At 38.7% G+C, this 25,702-nt stretch overlaps 1 protein-coding gene across 3 annotated transcripts in view; it reads left to right on the top strand.

Moving 5' to 3' along the window:
- The window catches only part of adamts3 (ADAM metallopeptidase with thrombospondin type 1 motif, 3), a 126,955-nt gene extending 111,639 nt beyond the window's left edge, over nucleotides 1-15,316 (top strand). For all 3 annotated transcript variants that reach the window (XM_089130146.1, XM_089130145.1, XM_039649975.2), the window contains 3 exons: nucleotides 6,751-6,958; nucleotides 8,445-8,562; nucleotides 13,586-15,316. In XM_089130146.1, the coding sequence (XP_088986272.1) occupies nucleotides 6,751-6,958; nucleotides 8,445-8,562; nucleotides 13,586-14,067 (808 nt within the window). In that variant the 3' untranslated portion in view covers nucleotides 14,068-15,316. The remainder of the gene's footprint in view (nucleotides 1-6,750; nucleotides 6,959-8,444; nucleotides 8,563-13,585) is intronic.
- The last annotated feature ends 10,386 nt before the right edge of the window (nucleotides 15,317-25,702 follow it).

Raw genomic sequence — 25,702 nt, 5'->3', positions numbered from 1 at the left:
TGATGGCGGGCGTTTGCAAGTTTTATTTTTCCCCCTCTATCGAGGTACAATATTACTTCACATCTAAATAATTAACAATTTCAATTTTGTCAAAAATTGGTTCTGCCTCACTGACTTTGTATTTTCTAAGAACATTTCTTTATACATTTTATTGAATTGAATAATCGTGTTGCATGATTTTTGCACAATGTCTAAAGAGTTCCATAAATTGATCCCAATTACAAGAATTTTTTTTTCGTTTTTGTGAGGTGCGTGAATATGGTACACAAAAATGACATTTGAAGAGTTCAGATGCAAAAGCCTCTAAGTGCCATTTGAAATTTTCTTCTAGAATGATCATTTTTATCAAAGTTGTATATTTAAGCTCAGTAATTTCACTTAAATTGCAATGAAGATTACCTATTAAGTGTAATTTAAGTGAAATTACTGAACTTAAATATACAAGTTTGATAAAAATCATCATTAAAGAAGAAAATTTCAAATGGCATTTAGAGGCTTTTGCATCTGAACTCTTCATTTTCTTCTGTTGTTACTGTCAGTGATTAGCATGAATTTGTTTTGAATATGTATTGGCAGTTTGGCACCAAATTACAAACTCTTTTAACTTCAAGGTCTGCAACTTTATAAACAGTTTGTTTGTGTGGTATCATAAACCTTTATAAGTCACAATTCTAATCGTTTTTTTTTTTTCTGAAGTAAGAACAGCCTTTCTGTATAACTGGTGGAAGCTTTACCTCACACTTCAATAGAGTATGTTAAATATGGAACAATTAAGGTTATGTATAGAAGCTGTAATGAAACTTCATCCAATATGTGTTTAACGTTATAAATAATACCAATATTTTTACTAACTTTACCTTTGATATGCTCAATATGAGGCTTCCAGCTACGTTTGCTGTCTAGGTTTACTCCCACAAATTTGGATTTTTTTACAATGCTCATTCTTTTCCATCACCATCACAAGATGTTTTAGTTTTGCACTTTCTCACAAAATAGCTAAGATTTCAGTTCAGGTGAATTCATTGAGAAACATTGACTGTAAGATTCTACTACCTCCTGTCGCACAACACCATGCTACATGATTGGATTTTTCAAGTCTTTTCGCAATATTGGGTCTGACATTGACAAAGAAGGAATTAAACTCATTTGCAATATCTGTTCCATCATTGATAACCTTTCCTTTGTGCTCAAAATACTCAGGTACATTTCTGAGAATTTGGCTTCATAAATGTATTTAAAATTTTCCAAGTTTCTTTAATATTAGTCTTGTATTCATATAATTTGTTTTTATAATAGGCTTTTTTCCATGTCACATTATAGTTATTAACTTATTCGTATATCGTTTATATTTAATCTCATGATTACTAGACTTATATTTTATAAAATCTCTGTATTTGTTGTTTTTCTTTTTACAGGCCTTCTGTAACCCGCTGGTTATCCATGTTTTTTTTTTTTTTTTTTTTTTTTTTTTTGAATGTATTCACTTTACCCCTTTTTAAGAGACAAATTTTATTATAAAGTGTTACAAATAAATTCAGAAAGACATCATAAGCATTATTAACCTTTTCTAAAAACACTTTACTCCAATCTTGGTTTATCAGATCCTTCCTAAATGAGCTTATTTCCTTCTCGGTCCGAATTCGAGTGTATTTAACTATTTTATCAACATCACTAATTTTCTTCCCAGATTTTAGGCCACAGACAATAAAAACTGGCAAGCGGTCGCTACTATCTCATAATAGCAGACCACTATAGGAAGTAATGTCAATATTAATGACAAAAATATTATAATTCAATGTTGAAGTTGTCCGTGTCACTCTACTGGGTTGTGAATCACTGGAAAAATACATCAGCTGTACATTTTGTTTAAAAAAAATCATGGTTTACAGGTCCTTCTCAAAAATTAGCATATTGTGATAAAGTTCATTATTTTCCATAATGTAATGATAAAAATGTAACTTTAATATATTTTAGATTCATTGCACACCAACTGAAATATTTCAGGTCTTTTATTATTTTAATACTGATGATTTTGGCATTGCAGCTCATGAAAACCCAAAATTCTTATCTCAAAAATTACCATATTTCATCCGACCAATAAAAGAAGTGTCTTTAATACAAAAAAAAAGTCAACCTTCAAATAATTATGTTCAGTTATGCACTAAATACTTGCTCGGGAATCCTTTTGCAGAAATGACTGCTTCAATGCGGCGTTGGCATGGAGGCAATCAGCCTGAGGCACTGCTGAGGTGTTATGGAGGCCCAGGATGCTTCGATAGCAGAACTTAAGCTCATCCAGAGTGTTGGGTCTTGCGTCTCTCAACTTTCTCTTCACAATATCCCACAGATTCTCTATGGGGTTCAGGTCAGGAGATTTATTGAGCCCAGTAATACCATGGTCAGTAAACCATTTACCAGTGGTTTTGGCACTGTGAGCAGGTGCCAGGTCGTGCTGAAAAATGAAATCTTCATCTCCATAAAGCTTTTCAGTAGATGGAAACATGAAGTGCTCCAAAATCTCCTGATAGATAGCTGCGTTGCCCCTGCCCTTGATAAAACACAGTGGACCAACACCAGTACCCCAGACCATCACTGACTGTGGGTACTTGACACTGGACTTCAGGCATTTTGGCATTTCCTTCTCCCGTCTTCCTCCAGACTCTGGCACCTTGATTTCCAAATTACATGCAACCACTGAGCAACAATCCAGTGCTGCTTCTCTGTAGCCCAGGTCAGGCGCTTCTGCCACTGTTTCTGGTTCAAAAGTGGCTTGACCTGGGGAATGTGGCACCTGTAGCCCATTTCCTGCACACACCTGTGCACGGTGGCTCTGGATGTTTCTACTCCGGACTCAGTCCACTGCTTCCGCAGGTCCCCCAAGGTCTGGAATCAGTCCTTCTCCACAATCTTCCTCATGGTCCGGTCACCTCTTCTCGTTGTGCAGCATTTTTTTGCCACACTTTTTCCTTCCCACAGACTTCCCACTGAGGTGCCTTGATACAGAACTCTGGGAACAGCCTATTTGTTCAGAAATTTCTTTCTGTGTCTTACCCTCTTGCTTGAGGGTATCAATGATGGCCTTATGGACAGCAGTCAGGTCGGCAGTCTTACCCATGATTGTGGTTTTGAGAAATGAAACAGGCTGGGAGTTTTTAAAAGCCTCAGGAATCTTTTGCAGGTGTTTAGATTTAATTAGTTGATTCTGATGATTAGGTTAATAGCTCGTTTTGAGAACCTTTTCATGACATGCTAATTTTTTGAGATAGGAATTTTGGGTTTTCATGAGCTGTATGCCAATATCATCAGTATTAAAACAAGAAATATTTCAGTTGGTGTGCAATGAATCTAAAATATATGAAAGGAAGGACCTGTACTGTTTGGCCTTGTGGATTCATTAAATCAACATTAACGTCACCACATAACCACATGGTCTTGTTTAACATTGTACAATCTACAAGTTCATGTAGATTTATCTGAGTTTATCTTTAAATACTTCTACATTGAGCCTTGTGCTCTGTACACACAAGCTTATTATTTTTTGTTTTGTTTCCAACCCAATCTCTACTGCCACACATTCTAAAAGACCTTCAATAACCACATACATCCTTTCAACAATCTTATAAGTGTATGTTTCTTTGACACACAATGCCACACCTCCGCCTCCTTGTTTTCCTCCTTGTTTTCCCGGTCTGTCAACGTGTTAAAAATTATATCCATCAATTCCCAAATAATAATCTTTGACCGCATTTCACCAAGTTTCAGAAAAGGCGATAATATCAAACTGACCTATTAATGTATTTAAATAATGTATAATTTTATTAAGGTTTGTATAAAGACTTCTTCAATTAAAATGGACAAGTGAAAACTTGTTGTCTAATTTAACATTAGAGTTGAATTTGTCCTCACTATATTTGCACGGAATTAAATTATGATTGCGCACATGCCTTTCTGAATCCAAATCTACACCCAAATCATATATTCCCCATTTTCTCTCATCTCTAATAGGTTCATTTGTTCAGTCATAAATTGTTAATTAAATGTTCAAACATAAATACACATGAATGAAACTCAATGCACGACAGTTCCATTTTTCTTGATGAACCCGCACCTTTAAAATAAAAACTTGAAGACAGTACCTTGTGCGCGCATTCCCTCCTTGGTTTCATTGTCCTAGCCATAATCTTGCTGCTTATTTTCCAACAATGATGTGACAGTCAGTGATGCGCGGGTCAATGTATAAACAACCCGCAACCGACCGACGTTTTCAACTACCCGCCCGCAACTCGGACCGCAAAAAAAGTAAAAAAAACATTGTACCCGACCCGCTTCCTGACCGCATTTTTTAAAAGTAGTAAATGCTCATCGGAGCGTTATTGGGCCATAGACGTGTAACAACACAGCATCGCAAGAAGACGTAGGCCTACACATAACAAAGGCAAAGCCAGCACTTTGGTCATCATCTTTCATTATTTCAGCAAATGTCTCCCACACTTTTACTCTTTCTATTTGTGTATTTGCGGAGCTTCCACTCCCCAGTCTTTACCTTTTCTCTTGCCGCCTTCATCTATCTGCAGACTGTAGTGATCATAGACATGGCCGGTTCGTGAACGAATCGTTCTTTTGAACCGGTTCTTTTTAGTGAACCGGTCAAACCAGTACACTCGAACTGAATCGTTCGAAACAGTTCGCGTCTTGCGTCAGTGCTGATCCACAAGTTACTAAAGTTACTCACTTTCAGACATGCCTGACAGTCCATCCGAATCGAAATAAAACAATATCCTCAATTATATTTTACTCCAGTAACTCCAACAGTTCACTGAACCGAGACATGTTGGTGCCACTGTTGAGAGAAGTGATGAACACGAGCAGCTGATACATAGATACTGCGTATACCGAACGCACAGGGACAGCGGTTCTCCAATCACTAGTAAAGAACCGAGAACTGTTTAGACTGAGCTTGTGTGTTATCTTCGTGCCAGTTATTCAGCCAATAATGTGTAGGGCTGTATATTTCATCAAAAAATGTGTCTAGTACTATATACAAATGTTTAATTGGCATCTTTTTTCAAACGACCCGACCGACCGCGACCCGAATATCATTAAAAACATTTTTGGATGACCCGTAACTGTGGGTAACCGCGGGTGACCGCAGGCACCCGCTCATTTTGGATCAACCCGCGCATCACTGGTGACAGCGTCTGCAAAATGGCACACATTTTCCTTCTACGGAGACTAACAGTTTGCCAACCAGCTGCACATAGCATTGACTCCAAGTCTGGTTCCTCCTCAGGTAGATCCATTGTGATGCCGAATTCAGGTAGGCCTCGCACAGCAGCCACTGGGTTTTCAAAGATCTTGGCATTACCGTCTTCACAGAAGATTTTCAATTTGGCAGGGAATAATATGCGGTGTTTGATCTTCCTCTCGCGCAGCACTTTACGCACACCATTGTATTTCCCCCTTTCCTTGTAGACAGCTGGAGTAAAATCTTCGTCAAAGTAGATCCTGTTACCATTCACTTGTACAATTTCCTTCATTCACGCTGCCTTAAGCACACTGTTTTGTGGCAAAACTTTGAAATAACACCATAATAGACCGGGCACGCTCATGTTGCCCAGGCAGCTTTGCCACGGATATCCTTTGCGCGCGCTCAATGCAAAGCTCTACAGTGACGCCAAGTTGTTCCCGTTTCAGATTCAACACAAAATCAATCATATTATTTCCCTCACTTTTCTTGGGCACTGAGTAAATCCTGATGTTATTCCTTCTTGGGCAGCTTTCCAAATCTTCACATTTTTCTTTATGTAAAATTTGTTGCTGTAACATGTGAATCATTACTCGCATAATGTTCCTCTCATTGTCCTCGCTATCAGACAGCACTAAGCTCAACAGCGTCCATTCTTTAATATCTCCAAGTTCATTTCGTAAATCACTCACTTCTTTCCTCATGCCACAAAGTTCCCCGACGTCTCAGTATGAAATCCTCTTATTTCGTTGAGTATTTCAGCCATACCAAATGCGGCTGCATTGCTTTCCTCAGTCCCACTGTCTGGGTCAATATGTTTGGTTTTACTTTTTGGCTTTGTCATTCTTTTTCAGGTCAAAGCCTTTTCACGAGTTTACATGTCAATGAAATCTGGTGTAACATTATAATGCGTATTTGACTTGCTGTCCGGGGGGAGGGCTCTGAGCTCAGAATTCGGCCCAACCCCAGAGTACTCCCCCTAACCTTAGAGATCATGGGTATCTATGAGCGGACCCAGCCGAATGTGGGGTGAAGGGGTGGTGGTGGGATGCTGAGAAATTAGTCATGAGACAGGAGGTAAGGGAAGGCTTTATTTATACTGGTATTTATTCTTCTTGTGCTGATTGGACGAATACCTGAACATGCTCCTCCCGAACTTTGTTACATTTAAGGGGATGTTCTTCAAGTGAAAACACCACAATTTTCCCCAAAGAAAACAGTTATAGTCACAGTATTCACTTCAGTTTAAACAGAGTAATTTACCAGCCATATACTCTGGTGGCCATCTTACTCACCCTCAAGCCCTTTAATGGGATGTTCTTAGTGGAAAAAACTTAGTGAATATTGTTTTTTGAGTTGAGTTTTTAAAAGTTTAGTTTAAATGTGTGCTATGAATGAAGTGTGCTCATAAACAGCTGTTGAGAAAATGGAGGCCTGGATCTGGAAACAGTATTCGATATGTCACAACAAGGGGATTGAACCATATTTCATTTGTCTTCTGACAGATGGATCACAGAAGAGTGGGAACATTGTACTAAAACCTGTGGGAGCTTGGGATACCACATCCGCACTGTGCGCTGTGTCCAGTTCCCTCACGAGGGCACTAACCGCTCCATCCACAGCAAATTCTGCAGTGGGGAAAAACCAGAGATCAGGAGGGCATGCAACAGAATACCCTGCCCAGCACAATGGAGGACCGGGGCCTGGTCAGAGGTACTTTTTTCTCAGGTCATATGATGTTTTGAGGCTATCAATACAAAAGCACTAGTTGTCTAAGTTTTTGAAAAGAACCAATCTTCTCCCTTTCCCAAAATGCTCAATTATATTTAGCAAAGCTCAGCAGAAAGAAATGCTTTCTGCAAGCAGTTTTCAGTGTAATTGAGCTTGAAATCAGTGTAAAATCAGTCTTATTTAAGAGCGTGTTTACCTCATCCGAGGAATTTTTTTTTTTTTTTTTTTTTTTGGGAGAGTCAAGAAACATCTGGAGAAAAACAATTCTGACTTATTTTCTTTTAGTTTGTACTTTTTACCATGAAGTTAGAATTTTCTTGAAATGGTAGTGTCCAAGTGAGGCCTGACATTTCCAGTGCTTTTTATGTCAATAATTAAAAGTCAACAGAGAAAAAAAAAAATCAACCATAGAGAATGTTTCATGACAGTGACGTTATTAACCAGCTGTGTCAGTTTAAATTGCCAAGTCTGTTGATTATTGTAAATATTATACAAAGAATTCAAGCCTTAGCTAGTGCACTGTCAATAGGTGTAATCCTCTAGTGAACCAGCCTATTGATTTTGAGGATTAACACCAAGCTGTGCCAATGAATATTGTTAATAAGTCATTGAATAGGCTGACCAAACAGGACAAGAAATATGTGGTGTGAAAAAGGCAATTATTTTTTTGTCCTAACCAGCTATTACTGCAAGTATTTTCTGTTTGGGTTTGATTCAATTGGATTTTTTTTTTAACATTGTGCTTAACTTTGGCGCACCTGCAATACATTCATGTTGGTTCTGTTCTGTTTACCCTGAGGGGGGTTATTGCTGCTCTCATATGGATAAGCTGCTCTTATCCAAGCTAGGCTGCATGGAGTTCTATAACAGAACTATACCGCCAACCAGTATAGACATGCTAATTGTCATTCATATTTGATGATAGGGGTCCTGACAAAAAGAGTATTTTCAGTGTTTGAATGGAAAAATATACCAAATGCTGATACAAAATGCAAAATTTGGAGTAAAGAAGATATCATTATATTTTCAACCTATGAAATCTGAAAAGTACATTAAGGATAAACTTGATAGTACAGTCTGCAATATATAACATGAGGATGTGCAATGCAAGAGCCTTTACGTAAACAACTTGTATGCACAGTCATCCAGTCAGTAACACTGACAAAGCACATGTAAAAAAGGTTCAGGGTTATTATCCCAGGGTTCAGGAATCTACTGTATGAAACATCATTTTATAAATGCTAAGTATTAACAGTTAACCCCAGGTAAATTATGAGCAATGTGAAATATAAAGATAACAAAGAATTTATTTTTCCCAGGATTTAAAAAGACCCAGGGTTAACTATTTTAAGTGTGAAAAGTCCTTATGCGAACAGATCAAATTTAATTGTGCTAGTTTAGGACAGTGTTAGATGTTTGAAACCATGTGTATTTTTCTTTGGTTACCATCATCCTCCTTATCTCTCAGTGCTCAGTGTCCTGTGGGGAGGGTGTGATGCGACGTCTGGTCACATGTCGCATTGGAGATCAATGCACCGGCGAGAAGCCTGATTCACACAGACCCTGCAGGCCAGGACCCTGTCACGGTAAGATGACACAGACACATCATTACAAAGTCTGCAACCAAAAGCAGGAAATTTGTTTTAACAGGAAACGCTGCAGCACACAGATGAAAATTTGCGATTTTATGGGGTCTTGAATGGCTAAACTGTTCATGTTGTTCTTTCAACAAATGAAAGCATACAGTATTGAAAGAGAATAGAAAATATTGCACAATGAACAAATTCATCTGCATTGATGACATTATTCATGGTGCCATTAAACACAATGAATTTCCCAGAATGCTTTTGTGGGTTATGAACTTCTCAACTGCTCTCCGGTCAAGCTTGTTTACCCCATCTCAATTGTCTATTGAGAGCTTTTATTTTAGACAAGCATTTTACGTGTGAGAAAGTTTGTAATTAGGCCATGCAATTCCTACAAGCTTAAAGCGATTTTTTTCACAACCCATGAGTTTAAAATTGTACATTTATCTTTGTGTTTTACACAGCATGTTTGGCTGTTGTGATGTGCACTGCCTACTGTATAGAAAATCACAGTTTCTTAACAAACATAAAAACCTGACAGGTTTTGTCCCTTTGTTCAAGAGAACTCTAGTGCTGCTCTCAGGATGTGTCCTCCAATCATTTATGAGTAACACTCAGCTGGTCAGCATTATTTGTTTGAACTCAGTGTGTCTTGATAAGAGTTATGACTTAAGCAGCACCTGGATGACATCCATCTCAGTGGAAGGTTAACAAAATATATACCCTTTCAACTGACATTTGCAGCACACTGCTTACCTTTCAGCTTCATATAATATATAATGCGGGACTCCTAGGGAGTTGTAGACATTTTTTTTTTCATCTGTGAATAAGCCAGTTGGTGGTTTTTATAGTGTCAATGACAAATTGTCCATAATCCAACTTCAGAAACTGGAATGGCTTTATTATGACTTTTATTAATTAATGGCCTTTTTACTGAGGACCATTTTTTGTGTGTATACTTTTACTTTTGTATTGCATAGGACAGTGAGAGGAGGAAGGAACAATACAGTAAAGCTGCGGGGATCACAAAATGACACCCACACAATACATACCCACACCCATGTAGTGCATATACTGTAACTTGCCAAGCCATATCAGACCTCTGAGTTTGATACTGGCTTCAGAATTACATTATCAACAGTTACATCACTAATTATCAAGACTAAATAGATAGTTCTCAAAATCTCAAAATCTGCAAAATGGACATAAGCGGTTTTCAACGGACAGCGACGATATATATATATATATATATATATATATATATATATATATATATATATATATAACAGCAGTTTAAGAAGAAGTGTATTCCTCCCTGCTCGCGCTAACAGGTGGGGATATCAGCAGGCGCTGCCTTATCCCTTCCTTCACCTGTGAGATTCAGTGCCTCAGTCCCGGGTTCGGAAGCACACACTGCAGTTTCTTCCGCTCGGGCTGAGGCACCAGTACTGCAACTATTCAGTTCCGAGGAGCTGGATGTTGTTAGTATTGGGGAGATGTGGAGGACCTTACACTCCCGAAAGTGAGTGGATGGAGGTTTTGACAAGAGCTGTACAGAAGCTCAGCATTGAATGGCCAGTGAATAGACAGGAGTCTGTATTAAAATCTAAGTTGTATGAGAGATTTTTGCCTTCACGTGTGCAACCTCCACACCGATGCCTGCTGGTTGCTGGGCGGAAGCAGCCTCGGCTGTCTACAAGCTCGTAACATAAGGCGCAGCAGAAGCAGAGTGTTGGGTCTTGTGCTCCCCCTGCTGGACAGTGGGCTCAGTCACGGCACTCTCAGCCGAAGTCATCTAGTAATAGAATTGATCTGAGGACAGTTATATTGGCTAAGAAGGCTTCGGCCAAGAAGAAGTCCTGACGCCGAGGTGTTCAGGACACTGAGGGTGGCACCGAGGCGGAAAGATGTTCACTTCTTTTTATGGTGCCCATTCTTCCTCAGTGCCCTCAGGGGCCCATTCTGCCAACCCCGCTTTCATGCCGGGGCACAGACGGTCCGAGTGAGCGCTTTCCCAAGGGACACTTGCTCCCTCTGAAGAGGGTCTTAGAGCAGTTAAACCAGTCGTTTCCTGCTGGTGCGCCATTACAGGGCGCTGTGTTTGCTGCTCAAGTTACACCAAAGGCCAGTCTCGAGAGACCCTTAGTAAAAAAAATTTTGGCAGAGTGGAAAAGCCTTCCAAGAATCTCATTGGGTCCTGCAGACAGTAGAAAAGGGTTATGCCGTCCAATTCAGGTGTCGTCCACCAAAATTCAGAGGGGTTCTGCCCACAGGGGTGGGCCCAGAGCAGGCTCTGGAATGGAACAAGAGGTAAAAACACTCCATCAAAAGGAGACTACAGAACCGGTTCCTCCCAGTTTGGAGTATTACAGCCAATATTTCATCAATTCCAAAGAAGGATGGGGGGTTGCATCCAATTTTAGACCTGCGCCTATTGAATTGCTCTGTAGAGAAGCTAAAATTCAAGATGCTCACTATCAAGCAGATCGTTTCACAAATCAGATCTGAGGACTGGTTTGTCACGATAGATCTAAAGGACGCCCCCCTCCACATTTCTATCCTTCCACAACACAGGAAGTTCCTGAGGTTTGCCTTTGGGGGCAAGGCGTACCGGTACAGGGTTCTTCCATTTAGCCTAGCTTTATCTCCCCGCACTTTCACAAATGCATGGATGCAGCATCAGTGCCTCTGAGGCTTCAGGGCATTCGTATCCTCAATTACATCAACGAATCGACGATTGGTTGATTTTAGCTCAGACAGAGCAGATGGCAGTTCTGCATTGTCTCATATCAGTAAGTCGGGTTCGGTTTTGGGGCGGGCGTGATTAAGGCTTTTCTGCATCCTAGACCAGGTTATGTTCCCAAGGTCCCTACTAATATTGTTAGACCTACAGTCCTGCAGGCTTTCTGTCCTCCTCCATTTTCATCGTCAGACCAGGAGAAACTTAATTTACTCTGCCCTGTTTGGGCGTTAGACGCTTATGTCCACAAAGCTTCCCTGTGGAGGAAATCAGAACAACTATCTGTGTGTTTTGGGCCACCTAGGAAAGGGTGTCCCGCATCTAAACAAAGAATGAGCAAGTGGGTGGTTGAGGGTGATCTCACTTACTTATGAGTTGGCTGGTCAGCCTTTACCTTTGGCTGTATGAGCCCACTCTGCCAGGAGTATGGCCGCTACTAAAGCTTAATTGTATCCCTGAGTGATGTCTGTGATGCGGCTGGATGGTCTTCACCTCATACGTTTATTAAGTTCTATGATTTAGACTCAAGCTCTACCCCTGGGGCACAGGTGCTCTCGTCCTCTGTGCGCTAGCTTTCACGTGACGGTCACTTGGTCCTATGGCGATGTCGGTATTCGCGTTCCCACAGCGTTTGACGCAGCTCATTGGCTTGAAAGGGAACGTCTCGGTTAAGTATGTAACCCTAGTTCCCTGATAGGGAATGAGATGCTGCGTCGTTCCACCATACTCCCGGCACTCCTGTTAGTGCTCCTTCAGGCCTATCAGAAGCTGATGCGCTTCTGATGGTCAATGACGTCACCCCCCATGACGTTCCATCTCACTATTGGGCTGATTCCATACGTGCTTCATGACGTACAACACAGGGACGTTGCCACAGCATTTGACACAGCGTCTCATTCCCTATCAGGGAACAAGGCTTACATATGTAACCGAGACGATATTTACACAAGTAAATATATAAACTTACTTTTCTTCTGATGAAAAAAAAGAATACTGCTAACATTAATTGTGATCATTATCTTAAGGTGCTGAAGGAGAAAAATAAGTAATATGTTGTTCATGTTGTTATTTAGCACGTTTTGAAATGTATGTGTCTCCTGAGACCAATGCCTGTTTCGGGTAAAAAAAAGGGATTAAACTAGCTTTATTTAAAATGCACTATTCAAACTTAAATGATTGTAATTGAAGAATGCTTTGGAATAGAGTAAAAATGTTAAAATATGAAAAAAGTTAAGGAAGTTCAAAACTTACATCGAATCAAATATACTGGACTTAATGTTTATTCTTTTTTTTATAAAATATGTATTTTAAAAAAATATTTTTTACTATAAAATTACTATGGAATCAAAGCCATATATATATACTGTAACCAAGTTGTGTTCCGCATTTGAAGTTGATATCACAAAAATTGAAGTTCCTAAGAGATTTTGTTTAGCCATAATACCAAAAATAGCCACCGGTTGACTTACATTCCATTGAATTTAATTGTATGCATTCTGCCAAATTAATAAACCTCTGTCCAAATATCACTTCGGTCACAAAATATGGAACCTTGAGACTTAGACCTTTCTGATAATATGTGTTCTGAGGGGCATCTTTCATGTGCACACTTCGGATCTGTTAGTAGAGCAAGTAAGGTTGTTTTATATACATTAGCATGAGTTTGAAAATCAATTTTCATTGGTTCAGACTCATGCTATCGAGAATTCACCATGAATATTCCCAAAATTGGAACGCTGAATACAACATTACAACGACACCAAACATGGGAATGCAGCAGTCATTGAGAAGCGAGCAGAGAAAAAGTGAATTTTTCATGATTTATGAAGATTAGGGCGTAGTGAACTCATTTTTGTGTGAACCTCAAAATCAGCCAAAATGTACATATTTCACTTTTGAAAGAGTTAATCACCCTCATGCCATAACAAACCTGTATGAATGTATTTCTTCTTTGAAACACATCTGATGACAATTCAATTCAATATAACAAATGAGGACTTTTTAAATGAGGACTTATTAAATAACAAATGAGGATGCAAAAGCATCATTTTGTGATTTGAACACACTGTGTTCTAAACTTTTTTAAACATTGTGGTCAAAGCTATGAATTGGGTGAAAAACTGACATTAGTCAGTATAGCATGGGCATGGGCAGTGCATTTTACTGTACTGTATGTAAAGAGATCAATCCTGCTGTATATTTAAAAAAAGCTGAAATGTGAAAATATTCTATGAGAAACTGCTTAAAACAGCACTGAATAAAAGCATTTTGCTTCTCTGACAGATGAGTCATGCGGAGGAGACAAGTCCATATTCTGTCAGATGGAGGTTCTGGCTCGTTATTGCTCGATACCAGGTTACAACAAGCTCTGCTGTGAATCCTGCAGTAAGCGAAGTGGTACTTTTTCTCCTCTTCTGCACGAAGCTGCTGAGATGGAAGAAGAACATCGCTTCAGTTCAGCCGCTCAATTTCTGGAGACACTTTCAGCCTCAGCCGTTAATGGAACACTGAAAGGCCCTCACCAGCATCAGCGGGGGTCCTCGTCACAAGGCCAATTTGCCAAGCAAACCACGACTCCTCCGCCTCGCAAACCCCATACTGAGAAAAGCAAGACTCAAAAGCTCCTCAAATCTGGCTCGAGAAATCTGCCTGCAATGGCGATCCATAGCTTGTGGAACGAGAACGCCGGTAATGATGCACCATGGCTGCTGCAAAGTTTCCAAGAGACTCAGTGGCCAACAGCATCATCCGAGGTGGAGAGATGAAGGCTAGTTTGTCTCTTTTTTCTCTCTCTCTCTGGACTCTCTTTCTCTCATTTGTTTGTTGTAGATATAGATCTTTAACATTCATCATTACATTCAGATGATCCTCAAGTTATTTGAAAGCAAGAGAGAGTGAAGTGCTGGTTCACTTTCAAATGTTCTCTCGCCAGCAGTATTTGTTTTTAGAACACACTTGTCAATCACACACTGCTGTGAAGGGGAATGTGCCAAATACTTTTTTTTTATGATCCTCTCAGCAGCCTGGTCTATGAAGGTGAAGAGACTTGTGGTACGCATGAGGAAGTGCTTGTAGTTGCATCAAACTTCACACTCTATACAGTTTTATTTTGAACGGCTCCAAACATGTTTGACCAAATAATATTTATGAACATTCCTGTAAATACTGTATATGAAAAAATATCAGTATCATAAAAAAAAAAGAAAAAAAAAAAGCTGAGGATTTTTAAAATAAGAGATTCAGGACCATTATCGGTGCTTTTAAAGTTAAGAACACTTTATTAGGAAATGTGCTTTTCAGTCATGATTTTTAAGCACTGGAGCATATGTATTCCAAAATGATGTGAGCCACAGGAAAAACCATTAAAATCGCCATAAAATATCAACTTTTGGTTCCAAAAGCATTTCTGTCACTCTTGAATCAGCCTCTCAGAAAGTCATCAATCAAATGAAATTCTCATCAAATAAAGACTTTGTTTTCCTCCAAAATAATTTATTTTCAGCTAAAATGTTTAGTTATAATGTTGAGGCTTCTCTTTGACACATGCCCCTTAGATTTTTCCCATTATGTCATATGTATGTATTCACCTTTTCAGCCAGATTTTTTTTTAGCCAATGACAATTTTGAGTGCGAACGTCATCAATAAGCTGATATGGGAGACCCATCATATATATTGTGAAATTAATTGGATTTTTTTTAAGGTGGGATTTTAAAGAAGTAAAGCTGGACTTTCTGAAGATCTTATACTGCACATGCTATCTCTTGTTTGAGGGAGAGGAAAGCTATTTATTTTTATTATCGAGGGTTAAATCTCAACCACAATGCATCTGACTGCAATACGAAGGAGACCAGTTAATCTATCAGTGGAGTTCAGCTGTTCATAACCATACACTCACTTTCACCTGTGTGCCACTAAAGCTATTGTATACCATTGAGAACTTTAGGAGTATGTATTGAGATTCAAAGTTCAATATCATGTCTTGTGTTACTCATTATCTGTTACTTAAGGAAACACATGATCCCATTGAGTTGTGAGAGTTGCTCACAAAAGTAAATGCAGAAACAAAAGTAGACATTTTAATAGCTTTTTTTGTTGTTGTTTTAACTGGCATTTTAGATACAATAAGACACATGCTCAGTTTTTGAGATGTTATAATAAGGGAAAGCTGTTTCACAGCCATTTTAGAATAGAAATAATGTACAGGAAATCCTAAACAAAGCTGTCATTTACAGTGATTCATTGTCCATTACTCAAAGTTTCCCCAATCCTACACGAACCTGTTTTTACAGTTAATTTGTAGCTTTAATAAAAAAAAAGGAAAATTATTGTGGATTTTGATCCTCTAGAATAGACAATAGGTGCATTTGCATAAATATAGAACTTCAACGTCTTTGAACTTCATTCAACCAATGAAAGCTGAGGTGAACGTTATGTACATCACAAGAATTATTGTTCATTTACTGCTAACAAAGAATTGGTTTCTGATCAAATCGACTAGCTTTCAGAAACACAAAAGAATGTGAGATAGTTGAAGCTCAATTGACAATCCCTAAGCCACAGACAGACACCCAATACAAAAAGATAACTCATATTTATCCTCACAATTCCATGTCCATTTAGGTATGAATTATTGTCCTGGCTTACAAATACACTTTCAGTTGCTTGCAGTCATTTATTTTTGTTTTAATTTGTACTTTTGTTAGTTGTAATGGAAGTGTACACTACTGAGGCTGTTTTTGTAATGGGGAGCACATAGAAATAAAGAATGAACACAACGCTGTCTCTTGAGAGTACTTTTTAGGTTTGCTTTAATGTTTGATTAAATGTGAACTCACATTTTCCCTTTTCCTTTACTAAGCCCAGGAATCGGGAATCACCTGTTATTAAATGTATTTAATAAAGGAAAACTATACAGGTGAAACTAAAGTTACATGGAATGCATGTATATACAAAGACTAAAACATCAAAACACTGGCCGAGAATGAAAGCGAAAAAAAAAAGGGAGAGAGTGAGATCCTGAAGGAGAGCGACAAATTACAGACTTTAAAGTAAATTCTTACAGTAAATCTTTGAGAGACAATATGTAAAACACAATCTTAATGCTCTGAAAGCTTGATAAACAATACTTGCACAATTGCTCTTTGTGGTACTGCGTCGAGAAAACACTTTTGTGTGTGTGTGTGTGTGTGTGTGTGTGTGTGTGTGTGTGTGGCGTTCCGTCGCCACTAAATCTTCTAGTAGCTTTGCTAAGACAAATCTGAATCACCTAATTCCTCAAACACGTTGTTGAAATATTGTGTAGCATTGCTTTTATGGACTCTCTATCTGGGCTTCTCCCTTGACTTTATGTTTCCATGTCCCCCCGATTGCCTCCCTCTTGTCTATACGGTAATGTCTCTATTGAGCGACAGAAAGTTGCGTGGTTATGACACAATCGTTAGCCTATTTTTACAAAAACAGCTTCCACGGGGCCGTAATGTAAGATACAAAGGAATGGAGCCTTTTATAAATTTTCATGTTTCTTTAGAAATAAATAATGGACAAACGAAGTCTTTGGACGCCTCAGGTGTAAAGTTATTCGCTGTCAAAGTGACACCAAAATGAATGGGAGTCAATGGAATGCTAACAGTAGGTGAAGTTCTGCTACAATGGCGGCTCCCGCGAGGCTTCAACTTCTGGCTGATGGATTACCCCATTGATTACCCCATTGAGTCCAGACTGCGCACTTCAACGAAGGTTTAAAGGTCCTTGATGTAAAGTTACCAAAGAAATAAATTAAATAATAATAATAATTATATTGAAATAATTTAATTTAAGTTCATTCCACTCATGGAGTGGCATGAACAAAGGAAATGAACAAAGTAGAATACGAAAAGGAAAAACAAAATGTTATCAAACAAAACTTAACAAAATAAAACATAAGACTGAAAGGAAAGGACAAACTGGAAATGTCCAACACAGGAAGAGAGAGCCGGAGAAGAGAGAGCAATGCTTGAACATCATCCCTTTTCAAGGAAAATATTTCGCACCCCTTTTCAGGCGGAATGACCAATCACACCCGGGAATTTTGCGTAGGCTAGGATTCCTTTGTCTCTTCCTGGCCACCTAATTTGCATGTTTTATGGCAGTGTTTAAAGATGTAGTTTCTAACTAGAAAGCTGTTGTGCATAGAATTATACATTTTACTGTAATTTCCTGTAGCTGGTTAATTCAGTGATACTAAGAGGATTGCAACGGTACCAAATAAAACATGAAGAAGAATAGGAAGTACAAAGATACAGCTTAAGGCATAATTACACACACACACTTGTAGTTAATTTAATAATACGATAAATCATAGGTACCACAATAGGACATGGCCAACATAAAAAACATATAATGAAAAGAGTAATAGTGTGCACATCCCACCTTGGCAGGTGCAGGACAAGTAAAATAAAATGTAATGTCTGCAACACATTTGCTTTATGCTCCAATATTTAATAAAAAGGCAACTTCCACAATGCATGCGCAAGAACAGCGATCTAACTCTACTACTTCTTGTTCATTCTCACGTCATGTGTCGTGGAAATCTCTTAAACTCTTGTCTCAGGCCTACAAGGAAGAAAAGGGATAGTCGAATAAAGTCGTTATTTTTGTTTGTTTTTTGTTTGTTTGTTTTTTTGCACAAAATGTATTCTCATCACTTGATAAACTCTTATTTGAGCCACTGTTGTCACATGGAATATTTAAACGTTTTCTTTAATGGCTTTCTGGGCCGTCAAGTTTCGATCCCTTAGGCAGCCTATATAGCAGTGATTCACCTCTCAAATTTAACAAAAAAATATCTTCATTTTTGTTCCGAAGACGAACGAAGGTCTTACGGGGTTGGTACAGCATGGGGGTGAGTAATTACTGACTTAATTTTCATTTTTGGGTGAACTAACCCTTTCAGTCTGTCTATTCTTAGTTTGCACCCTTGTTCTTTTCACAAAACTGAATTAACCCTCTGAATGAACTCTTTTGCTGGATTTTTTTTTTTTTCACATAGCAGCAAAATAGACTTAAAACTCTAAAATCATTTTTGGTCATACACAGGGCCTGAAATTAACACCCGACCACCTGCCAAATATGGGTGAATTTTGCTATTGGCGGGTAACACTGTTATTCTACCTGCCACATTGGCCAATGAGAATTGTGAGTGATTCATTAGGATTTTTACATTTCAACGAAGTCCGCTATTGAGTTGGACTTTAGCTAAAATGTGGCAGCACATTACTGGGGTAAACAGGCCAGCTGAAACAAACAGCCAACAAAAAGATGAGGATGAGAAAAAGAAAAGTAAAGAAGACATTTTAATACAAAGTGAAAAATCGGCGGCAATGGCAAGGTTCGTGAACGGCTGATTTATGACAGCGACTGTTGTTTCGCAACGTTCATGCGATCAGAAAGAAGATGAGGCCCTTTTTCTGACTACGTTTGGATGTGCGAGTATTACAGTTTTTCTCAATTGCTTTGGCTCAGTTCTCAAATGTTTTTTTTTTTTATTTCCCAATTAAGTTCAGATCTCTGAACAACTCGCTTCTTTTTCACATCAGATTGGAATTTATTATTGATTTGAGCAAATTTAAAATGCTTTGGCACATGTGTGCAAAGAGTACATACAACTGTCTGCAGTTTGGTCAACAAATAATTGCATATGGCTTGTTGTTCCAAACTGATGACTCGATTCTCACTTACACTGTCAAACACTTCAGAACTTCTCAGACATTTTTTATTGTGTAAGCTATCACATTCAAAACGATCTGTTCAATTATCATTATTAGTACACATGAATGTACTGTTTATTCTAAAATATATCTGACATTGACATTGTTTGTAGTGTTTGCTAAATTGGCACATGACCTCTAATTGCATTCGCAATCTAATTGCAAATTACCTCTAATATGAATCAACCATTTAACCATTTAACCAATCAACTTTGGGAGTATATATATATATATATATATAGCAGCAACAAGCTCATGGAAGAGCAATTGGAAGGCGTGTAAGAATACGTGGTGGTGGTAAAGGAAGAAATAATCGAGGAAGAGGTGGAAATGGAAGAGTCAGAGTCTCTGATGAAATCAGAGCCACACTTGTGGATCATGTCATAAATCTGACCATTGCAGGGGACGGGTATACTGTAAAATCCCAATTTAACTGAACCTCCAGAACGATTTTAACATCCATTGATCCTGCAGAAGATGACCATTTTCACGTTTTAGCATGAAACTCATTTCACTTCGTTTAACTCGTATTGCTTCTTCTAATGTTCTGCCCTCAGCAATGGCGCCGTGTTGGCAAATGCCCGTATGTTGTGACGTCATGTGGGAACTATGCATACCAGTCACTAAAATGTAGAATCTTGGCTACGACGCTTTAAAAGTAAAAGTACTTTTAATAACGTTAGCAGGCTATCTTTGTGAAAACAGGAAGGTTATCTCCACTGTCAATTTCCTTTCCTGTCTCTGAAAGTATTTCTGTATGAGAATCGATAATGGTCACATGATTGGCTTGCTGGAAAGGGATATCGGTGGAGTAAACATATAACAGACCATAATTAATATTTAATTATAATCCGTTCTGGTTAAATATTGATATACAATTGAGCTATTTTTTTTTACCTGTCTGTAAAAAGTGATCTATGTAATTAAATTAAAATCAATTTGTGGTTGAATGCTGAGGTACGCATGCATGAAGATGCAGCTAACACTTCATCTCGTCTCAGGAGATTTAATAACATGTAAAACTGATCTGGTCCAAACCTGTATGAATAATTATTAATTATTATATACAAATTCCCCATATCATATCAGGTCAGAATCTTTACAATCTTGACATAATTTCCACAGAAAAGGAAGACATGGCAGGACATATCAACATTTTTAAAATAGCCAACAGTATCTAGTTTATATCACAGCTCAGCCAAACAAATTGACCTCTGTAAAGCCGCAGTATCCTCTTAATCTCTGTTTATCCTCTTAACCTCCTCTGTATCGCTTTAAAATATAGCGTTCTGTGCAGAACACAACTGTGTCCGATACATTTTGTGGTGTGGTCTGCGCCGACTTACACATGATCCGTTATGTGCTCATGTCTTTGTTTCAGAGCAGTGTGCGCACTGTGGTGGTTTGCGTGACATTAACGTTAAACCATACTTCATTGTGCCATTCACCATGTAGAAAATAGTAAAAGTGACTGATCTCTTCTCAAGCACAGCTTTAAATAATGCAGTGGTTGGGACACTTTACAGAGAGCACTGAATTCTACAGAAAATCTGATGAGAAGCTGAATGGTTTAGTTCACCCAAAAAATGAAAATTAGGTCATTGATACCTTCATGTCATTCCTCTTTCCTCCGGAGAAGACCTCCGTTCATCTTCGGAACACAGTTTAAGATATTTTAGATTAAGTCAGAGAGTTTTCTGTCCCTCCATTGAGAATGTATGTACGGAATAGTGTCCTTGTCCAGAAATAAATACATCATCAAAGTAGTCCATGTGAAATCAGTGGGTTAGTTAGAATTTTTGAAGCATCGAAAATAGATATTGGTCCAAAAATAACAAAAACTACGATTTAATTCAGCATTGTATTGTCTACTGGTTCTGCAGAGTAATGTTGAATCCACCAATCCTTCCAGTGGTTTGTATTTCTCCTTTTAGCGATAGGCCTACAGTACATCTCATTCTGGGTCTCCAGTAGCTCACAGAATACAATAAGTGTATATGTTAGGTTGAGTGTAATTATTATGCGCCGCCCTGTAGCAGCAACATAAATGTCCCCAATGTGAATCCAAAGGATCTGTGGCCTGTCTTTAAACCACATCAGTTACGTACATTTTATTTGTGCTGACCTGCAATTTATATTTATGCACCGTAGCTACGTCTTTGGCTGTGTGTAGCACGCGTTGCCTACGGCATACCCTGGGGCATGTTCAAGTTCAAAATGATGCACAACATTTTGCTACAGTTTCTGGGTTGAAAGTCTTGTTTCCTGGAAGTGGCATGCACCGGTGTGCAACGGGGTTTGAAATACATTTTCTCTAGTTTGGTGGGTATGTCAGAACCGGGCTGCGTTCAGCCCCAAAAAACTTTGCACAACGTTTTTAAAACTGAAACGGTGATGCATTGACCACGCTGTTCTGAATTAAAATATCATAACATGAAATCCAAAATGTTCCCACACACCGGACTTATACCATAGACTCATACGACGCTGGCGCATCCTCCAACTCCCTCATCTCTCCCACTTGCCATTTCTCCGCGTGCCGTGACCTGCAGCGCTCCATACTCCACTTTTACTGGCTTGTTTACTAACTTGAACCGGCGCTGCACAGAGCGATCGGTAATGACATCAAATACCGCGAAAGTGATGAATGCATACGGAGCCGACTCGCGCTAGTTTGATATTCACCGATCGCTCTGTGTGCAGCGCCGGTCCAAGTCGAACACGTTTATGTTGCGCGAAAAGAAAACACACGTCACATACGGGCACGAGGTTACATTGCGCATGCGTCGAACCGTGAGACGCACACACGCTCCGAACCGAGACAAGCGAACCGAACGGTTCGGGTGTTTTTTCATGTACCGTGCCACCCCTATTAAATACTCTTAAAAGTGCAGATTCAGTGCTATGAAATTTTTTAAAACCAGATTGAAACATCTCAAGAACACCCTGTGTGTCTAAAAAGGTCTGCAATTGTAAAAGAACTGTCTTCTCTAAAATCTTTGAGATAAAAGGGAGTTTAGAGATAGGGCGATAGTTTGAGAGTATTGATGAGTCCAGATTTGGTTTTTTGATGAGTGGATGCACCACTGCTTGTTTAAAATAAGCCGGTACGGAACCTGTGGTAAGGCTACTATTTATAATTTCCTGGATGCTAGGACCAATAGTGTCCCACACATCTTTAAAAAGGCGAGGTGAGAAAATGTCAGTGGGGCAGACTGAGGGTTTCAAATGTGAGACAATATTTTTAAGAGAAGAGATAGATACCGGCTCAAATTGGGTAAAAACGGCTATGCACTCTATACACAAAGGGGCCTGAAGTGTGCCAAGAAAACATCCCCCATACCATTACACCACCAGCAGCAGCAGCAGCCTGCACAGTGGTAACAAGGCACGATGGATCCATGTTCTCATTCTGTTGACACCAAATTCAGACTCTACCATCTGAATGTCCCAACAGAAATCGAGACTCATCAGACCAGGCACCATTTTTCCAGTCTTCAACTGTCCAATTTTGGTGAGCACTTGCAAATTGTAGCCTCTTTTTCCTATTTTAGCATGCTCGTAGTTGCTTATCCGCGTGTCTGGACGACGTAAAAGCATGGCTCTCAAATAATTTCCTGTTTTTGAATTCAGATAAAACAGAAGCCATTTTTAGACCCTCCAAAACAAATAGACAAAACTTACAAAATTTTGAATCTTTAAATTTGAGTACCTCATCTCAAGTGCGTAATTTAGGTGTGATGATCAACAATAGTCTGAAATTTGACAAGCAAATTGCCTCTGTAGTGGGCTCTAGCTTTTTCTACTTACGCTCTCTCTCTAAAATTAAATCTTTTCTCTCTACTGCCTCTTTAGAGGTTGCTGTCCATGCCTTTATAACATCGAGGCTGGACTACTGCAACTCTCTATATTATGGTGTGGCTAAGACTCAAATTACACGTCTACAAGTCGTTCAAAACGCAGCAGCGAGATTCCTGAAGGGATGTAAAAAGTTTAAGCATGTTACACCCCTCCTGAAATCCCTATATTGGTTACCGGTTCAGTTTAGAATTGAATACAAAATTCTATTGCTTTCTACAAATTACTTAATAATCTTGCACCACTTTACTTGTCGGAACTACTTCACTTGTATACCCCTAAACGAGGGCTTAGATCTGTAAACAAATGCCTCCTTCAGATTCCCAGAACCCGATTGAAAAACAGGGGAAATAGAGCGTTTGAAGTAGCGGGCCCCACATTGTGGAACAAACTCCCAACTCAAATTAAAATGGCTTCTTCCTTATCTGAGTTTAAATCTGCTCTGAAAACTCATCTATTTGATGCAGCTTTTAACATGTAATTGACTTGTACTCACTGATCCTAAGTGATCACTGTTTGTTTTACTGTGTTTTACTGTAATTTTTGTACAGCACTTTGGTCGGTTGCCAGCCGGTAGTAAATGTGCTCTATAAATAAACGGAACTTGAACTTGAACTTGAACTATTTTTAGTGAATATGAGTGGTACCCGGTGGGGTCTTCTGCTGTTGTTGCCTATACCCCTCAAAGTTGTGTGTGTTGTGGTTTCATAAATGCTTTGCTGCATACTTTGGTTGCAACGAGTGGTTATTTCAGTCAAAGTTGCTCTTCTATCAGCTTGAATCAGTCTGCCCATTATCCTCTGACCTCTAGCATCAACAAGGCATTTTCGCCCACAGGACTGCTGCATACTGGATGTTTTTCCCTTTTCACACCATTTTTTTGTAAACCCTAGAAATGGTTATGCATGAAAATCCTAGTAACTGAGCAGATTGTGAAATACTCAGACTGGTCCGTCTAGCACCAACAACCATGCCATGCTCAATCTTGTTTAAATCATCTTTGTTTCACCTTTTGAGTTCAGGAAATTGTCTTGACCAGGACCACACCCCTAAATGCATTGGAGCAACTGCCATGTGATTGGTTGATTAGTTATTGCATTAATGAGAAATTGAACAGGTGTTCCTAAAAATCTTTTAGGTGAGTCATGTCCTTATATTCACTGCAATCACATCAGCCTGTTGTCTCTGCTGAGTAATGACCATTTTCCATTTTAGCTTCATGGTGTATTGCTGCTCTTTATGAGCCTGATAGTATACACAAGCACACACTCTGTATCAGTCTATCATTTGTTAACATGTCTACTGCAGGGAAACATTATTAATCTTGCTACCTGCAAATATAGCTGAGCTCAGGTGGGAGATGAAGTTTGTTTTACCCAAAATGAAAACCTAACCAGACCATGTTTTATCTCTAGCCCTGTCTCCAATTTCCTGCTGAGTTCTGAGAACACATACTGATGTTTTATCTACTGAAGAAGTGACAAATATGGTTAAATGATATTTTGCTAGAAATGGTTTACCCTTTAGCCATAAAAATACACTTTTCATTGATTTTCTATTATTCACAACGTCCTGCACAAAGGCTGCTGATTCGAAATAATCTCTATCATTGAAATGTCTGCTATAAACAACTGTTGTATTGGATTGATTTGTGCAAAGCCTTCTTCTCAGGGAAATGCATCAATTTTTATAGTGTGGTGTTTAGAGTCTGAACATGATTCCTTAGTAAGAGCTCCTAAAATGTGTTTAAAATGTTCGTTATTTGAATTGTGGGCTAAAGAGCTGACAAATACAATAGTGGGCTTCAAATAAATTGTGTTCAAATCATTCTCCTTGTCTCTATATAATATACAGGCTTAAGAGATTTAAAAACTAGCTGAATAGCTGAGATATTGCATGGGTTTCTGGTTCTCTAATCACCTTTCAGCTCATGTTCAACAGTAATCAAGTATCTATGTAGAGAGGATTCTTACACAATAATCAGGTAAACACAAGTCTGTCCAGAATAATTTTGTCATCTTTTGTGTTACAAGCTGTTAAGACACTTCACAACAAGGTTATATATGTATGTGTTTCAACATAGTTCTGCAGATGTAGAGTAAATGCACATCTTCTGCCCATGTACTCCAAGGGCTGATGAGCATTTTTAGTGTGTCCTAGTTTCTTCACTGACCAGGGCTTGCATTTAACACCATTGTGCTCTCTGCTGTACATCATTCAATGGCGGTTCCTTGACCTAGGTGAGAGAATGCTGAGTGGAGTGTCTGCAGTTGAGAGATAAGCCTGGGTACTTGTGCAGAGTTTTCCTACTCCACACCTTTGTATTATTGCACAAAATAATCTCTTTTTTTCTTTCTTATTTAAATCAGGAGTGTCAAACTCATTTTTAGGTTGCAGACCGGATTTTACTATGTCACCTTGTGGGATGAAAGTGCATGCTGAATACACACTCTTTCTGGAACTAATAATGTCCAACTTATTAAACTTAATACTGTTTACATAATTCCTATTGAGATTGAGTTTTACCAATTACATTAACCATAGGCTTTTGGATGAAATATCCATGCAATTTATGCTTTGAAAATTAATGTTAACAAACAAAGTTAGTCCTAAGACAAACCGTACAGCTCATTTTAAACACTGGTCCACTAATCAAACTGACAGCATTAAATCAATGCAGTAATCAGTAGAAACTTGGAAACAAATGTGAAATTCACTTATTACCCCATGATCATTTTCCTTGCCTGGGCATGTTGTTTATATTGATAAACATTTTAAATTCAGTCACTTTTAATC

This window comes from Pimephales promelas, chromosome 4, assembly GCF_988280905.1.
Source record: "Pimephales promelas chromosome 4, fPimPro1.hap1.1, whole genome shotgun sequence".
Classification (NCBI taxonomy): domain Eukaryota; kingdom Metazoa; phylum Chordata; class Actinopteri; order Cypriniformes; family Leuciscidae; genus Pimephales; species Pimephales promelas.
This window is presented reverse-complemented; position numbering and strand designations above follow the sequence as displayed.